Source organism: Eretmochelys imbricata, chromosome 14, assembly GCF_965152235.1.
Source record: "Eretmochelys imbricata isolate rEreImb1 chromosome 14, rEreImb1.hap1, whole genome shotgun sequence".
In the NCBI taxonomy this organism is placed as follows: domain Eukaryota; kingdom Metazoa; phylum Chordata; order Testudines; family Cheloniidae; genus Eretmochelys; species Eretmochelys imbricata.
In genome coordinates, this window is record NC_135585.1 from 29,526,826 (window position 1) to 29,532,506 (window position 5,681).

Here is a 5,681-nt window from a genome sequence, read left to right on the forward strand (position 1 = left end):
CAGGAACCAAACAATTGCACTGATACCACAATCATATTTTTTACCCTGAGGGGAAGAACAAAAAAGGGAATGGAGTCTCTGGCTCCTCAGGGTCTACTAGGGGCTTTGCTATGGCTCCTGATTTTAGGTGGAAGGTGCTCAGATAGCATGTTGATGTGTGACAGTGTGGAATCCTGAGATAGATAGATAGATAGATAGATAGATAGATTAGATTAGATTAGATTAGATTAGATTAGATAGAAGGAACTCCTGCAAGTCCTTCTTACATGGGATTATGGTTGGCACCTGACACAGGGTAGGATTCTGCACTTAAATAGGTCCCCTGTCTCTTTGTCATGTGCTAAAATTAAGACTTCCAGACCCACCAGCCATGCCCCCCGCCCCTCCCTCCGGCGCATCACTTGCAGACTCCCTATACAGCAAAAGACTTGTTCCATGCTGCAGGGCCTGTAGGTGAAAGGCAACAAAAGTCAGTCTTGATTTCTCTGAGTGATAGTCCTTCAGCAAAGTAACAGGCACCTTTCTCAGGTAGGAGGAGAGCTGCCATGAACAAAGAGCGATAGACGGCTATTGAGCAAGCCCAGACTTCTGCAGTCACCATATCAATATTTACCCAGAGAGCAGAAGACAGAGTTCATGATCTGATGCTGCCGTATCCCACTCTGTCACATCAGCAAACAGACACCCAAAAGCCATCATACCCCAAGCAAAGCTTTGACCCCAAAAAAGAAGAAGAACCAGAGACTCCATGAAGTCCACTGGGTACTTTCTAATGGCTACTGATTTTATTTGGAAGGTACTCAGATAACATGGTGAGGGGTGGCAGTATAAAAGCAGGAGATAGATAGATTTTCATCTTACTTATACTGGTATAAACCTGGAAGAACTCCACTGACTGAGTGGAGTTAGTGTGGATTTACCACTATACAGACAGCATTTTGCATAAAAAAAATCACACACCATATTCTTATGGGGACAATAATGTCATCAGTTGATTGTATTTGTAAAAAACCACAGATAAAACCATGTTCATAAGAGAAACGCAGACATTTTATTCTAGTTGAATAACCTCCACCCAGTCAGTTTCCTCAGGGAAGCTTTGATTTCCTTGTTCCTTATGCTGTAGATGATCGGATTCATCACTGGCGGCAGCACGGAATAGAGAACAGCCACCACGAGATCCAGAGCTGACGGAGAGCTGGAGATGGGTTTCATGTAGGCAAAGACAACAGTGGAAAGAAACATGGAAATTACAATGAGGTGCGGAAGGCATGTGGAGAAGGTTTTATGTCGGCCCTGCTCAGAGGGGATTCTCAATACCGTGGTCAAGATCTGAACATATGTCACAATTATAAAAACAAAGCAACTTACTGTTAAACACACACTAAATCCAATAATCCCAACTTCATTGAAGTATGAGTTAGAGCAGGCGAGCTTGAGTAGCTGGGGGATTTCACAGAAGAACTGATCCACCATGTTGCCTCCACAGAAGGTTATCGAAAACGTGTTCCCGGTATGCATTGAAGAATAGAGAATTACACTGATCCAGGCAATGGCTGCCATTTGGACACAAGCTCTCCTGTTCATTATAGTCTCATAGTGCAGTGGTTTGCAGATGGCGACATATCGATCGTACGCCATGATGGTGAGTAAGGCGAAGTCGGCTACAGCAAAGAAGATGAGGAAAAAGACTTGGGCGACACATCCAGAATAGGAAATGGACCTGTTGTTCATAAGGGAATTGGTCATAGGTTTGGGGATGGTGACAGAGATGGAGCCGAGGTCTAGGATGGACAAACTCATCAGGAAGAAGTACATGGGGGTGTGAAGGTGGTGGTCAAGAGCTATGGCTATGATGATGAGAAGGTTCCCTGTCAGGGCTGCCAGGTAAAGCACTAGAAACACCATGAAGTGCAAAATCTGCAGCTCTCGAACATCAGAGAATCCCAGGAGAAGGAACTCGGTCACGGTGGTTCGGTTGAACATTATCTTTCTTAGTTCATTGTGTGATGGCTGTGGAGGGAAGGACAAGAGCAATGGTCAGGGTTATAGTGAGAGAGGGAATGACACAGATTCCCCTCTCCATGATATCTCATGGTGTGAATGTCAAAGGTGCACAGCACTTGTCACTTCCATTGTCTGGAGTAGTGAGGGCTCCTCACTGCTCACAACCAGGGCACTACTCTGGTGCGTTATTACAGGAGTGTAAATTGGCATCCCTTAAAGTCACTCCCTTAAAGTCACTGGAGCTGGGTCAGTTTACACCATCTGAGGATCTGGCCCAAGATGTGGCTTGATCAAATGCAGGATGAAAGATGGAACAAAGTACAACCCAAATCCAACAATCTGAGCCAAAATTATGCCCCTATTGCTATAGACAGCAGGCTCACAACTTGGCCAACTAAAATACTAAAATGCCAGCACAGTCTGATTCCCACTTATCTGAGAAACACAGCACAGAATCACCCAGCTTCCCGCCTGGCAGCTTTTCTGTGATGATTCCACCCCAACATCCCACATACCGCCTGATGCCTACTTACACGTTGATTTATGGCACCAGATCCCAGCTGCACTCCCATTGCTGGGTGATGATGGGCTGGTCGCATCGCTCAGTTGCTGCTAGGTTGTGTGGTTCCCCTCTGTGACTTTATTTCTGTGCTGTGTGAGTCAGGAGACTTCGGTTCTAGTCTTGCCTCTGTCACTTTGTGACCATGGAGCAGTCACTGCTGCCTCTCTTTCCTCCCCTTCCCTGTGACTGTCTTGTGTACTTTGAATGTGAACTCTTTTGGGGATGGATTGTGTCTTCCTATGTGCATGTTCTGAGCACATGTTGACAGTATTTTTGTTTAGCAGGCAGCAGTGTGGAACAGAGGCTATGATGGTAGAAGTGGAGATCTGGGTTCTAGTTCCATCAACCTCCTGCCTGTCCTTGGGTAGGATAAAGAGAGACAGCCTTTGTCTGGGAGCTTCGACTCTCAGGGCTTTAGTTTAGAGAGGTTAGTATGTTTAAAACACATTCTCTGGGCGACCAACTTTGCTACTTACTCAGTTTTACCATCCTGCAGCTACCCCTTTGAAACAGACAAACACGGTTGCAATAGAGGGAATGGGGTTGGAAATTATGGTGTTATTGGACAATATTCATGTTCCCCACCCTGGCAAAAAGCTAAGTTTCCAGGTAGGAGTAGTCAGACAATTTCTACTTTATTTCAAAGGAAAATTCAGTTTTCAGTTGAATATATTTTCATGGAAAATCTCTGATATCCATAACAATGAAAACTTGTTTTCATTATGGCTAAAAATTTTCAGGTTCCAACAGTTTTCGGCTGAAACTGTTTGGTTCTCACAACCTCAATGAAAAGTCAATTTTTTCTGGTGGAAAAAAAATCTGATCATCTCTAGATATCTGCATAATTTGATAGTAAAAGTCTTCAAGAGGTCTAATTGCAATTCATATTTGTGATATTAAATTTGCCCCATATATTAATACTCTAACATATGTAATTGAAATAGAAAACTTACTTTGTTGGTCTTTATTCCAATTTGCGATGCATTTGATCCGACTGTGTTAGGAATCATTGGTCATTATCTATCTATCTATCTATTCACCCACTGCCAGGATTGTTTGGTTCTCTCTCTCTCTCTCTCTCATGCCCCCATCACTGTCATATCCACCAGCTGTTGTCAGATCCCTTCGCTGGATGTCCTGAGTTGCAGGGGTCTCTCTGCAGTTCCTAGCACAGATGGGCGCTCCCTGCTTCCCTCCTAGGGCAGCTTGGGTGAAAGGTGATGGACTAAATGGGATCAGGAACTGAAAGACAGTCCCAGCTCTCGAGCTGATCCTGGTTTGTGACAGCTTCAAATAAGGTCACAGCCCAAGATATCCCTGCTCTGGGGCTAAATAGCTGAATCTGGTCTCCAAAGCTGTGAGCCCAGCTCTGCTCTCACCTCAGGAGCAAACCATCCTGACAACCTGCCCTAGTTGACCCTAACTCCCCAGAGGGGGAACAGCACCTGCCCTGCATCTCACATGATGACAGCATCTCTTGAAGGACCTTTAGCTAAAAACAAGGCAGGGCTGGATCAAAAAGGGGGTCCCCACAGGATGGCAAAATAAAACGTATATTTGTAGCACAGACATGGGATCTACAATAGCTAAGAGCCTCTTGGCACCAGAGTCTCAGTTGGCCTGGAATAGCCTGTTCCTTCATTAACTCCACGTAGTCACCTCTAGGGGAGCAGAGATGTTTTTCTCCTGCATTGCACCAGCAGCTCTTGGGATGCAGCCACCAGAGGAACCCACAGCTCAGGCTGCCCTGGCTGCTTCAAGTTCCTCACTAAGAGACAAACACTAAAAACTAAGGACCAGGTCCTGGGCTGGTGTAAGTTGATACACTTCCATTGACTTCAGAGTATTGAGGGCTATTTACACCATTTGGGGATCTGACTCATTGACTTCCAGGGAGCTACATCCATTTACACCAGCTGGGGATCTGGCCCATGACGCAGTTTCCAACACATATCCTTTGCCTGTGAAACTGAACCAAAGAAGAGTCAAACATTCGTAACCAGGCTCCTCTTTCCTAGCTCTTTGTCCACTGGGATGAATTACAAGTATAACTTGTAAGGGTGACAGAGCAATTCATTCCCACTTGGGACAGAACTGGGGACAGTGTTGTGGAGATTTTCTGCATCTGATCTTCAACTTTTATTGGGATGAATAGCCCAGGTCTTTTCCTTTTTTCCTTTCTTCCTTTCTTTCTCAGTAGTAACATTGTTTTCCTTCTGGCAGACAACATTAAAATAAAAGGCTCCTTTGGCTACAGATGCACTGTTTAAAAATGTGTAATTTACACGAGACATTCATGTCAGAGAAACTGATGAAATACAAAGAGCCAGAGAGTAGAAATCAGCCCGAGACCGATTGGAATCAGTGGTTCCGATCCTCAGCAAGTTCAAATCAGGGTAGCTCCACTGAAGTGAATGGGTCAGTGCCCCAGTTTCTGTAAATCACCTCTAGCTGCCTTGGACTCAATGGGTCCAGACCCCCAAACAGCTGTTGTGTAAATCAGCCCCAGCCCCACTGAAGTCAATTAGACCAGTTCCTCAGTGAATGTAAATTGGCAGAGTGCTATGGAACTCGGCCAGGTTACTTGAGCTAAATATCTGTGCCGTGATGTCGAGTTTTTTGTTTGTTCCTGTCTCTGAGATTTTCATTGCTGAACATCACAATCCCATCTCAATGCTCCTGGAATATTCCAATAGCAGGGTTCATAGAAACCTGTAAGATGGGTACCCAACCAGTAAATGAACTGATGAATTTTATTACCATCACAGCAACGCCCTTCTAGTTAAGGTTGCACCATGACTTCTGTTTAAAGGTCCTCCTTTTTTTTTAAAAAAAGGAAAAAACAGAAGAGAAGCTAAGTCAGATTCTTTTGAAACTTAATGTGCCTTAGGAGGGTGCAGGGTAGGATTAGTGACCTAAATTTGGGGTCATCTGAGAGAGGGTTGTGGAGATATGAGCCCAGTTACAAGTTTCTAGGTTTTGTTTATTTTGCTCAAAGCTAGAGATCAAACTATTGATGTGATGCAGCTCAAAATGGTCTCAATCTGTCTCATTTTACCCAAGGTAGTGCACGGCCCCCACTAAATCTTGGGGGACCCGAAATGAGAATGCA

General features: G+C 44.7%; 1 protein-coding gene across 1 annotated transcript; it reads right to left on the minus strand.

Moving 5' to 3' along the window:
• Nucleotides 1–1,056: 1,056 nt before the first annotated feature.
• On the minus strand, nt 1,057–1,986 carry LOC144274246 (olfactory receptor 14A16-like). Its single transcript, XM_077832905.1, has one exon. The coding sequence runs from the start codon at nt 1,984–1,986 to the stop codon at nt 1,057–1,059; it is 930 nt and encodes a 309-aa protein (XP_077689031.1).
• Between the last annotated feature and the right edge of the window lie 3,695 nt (nt 1,987–5,681).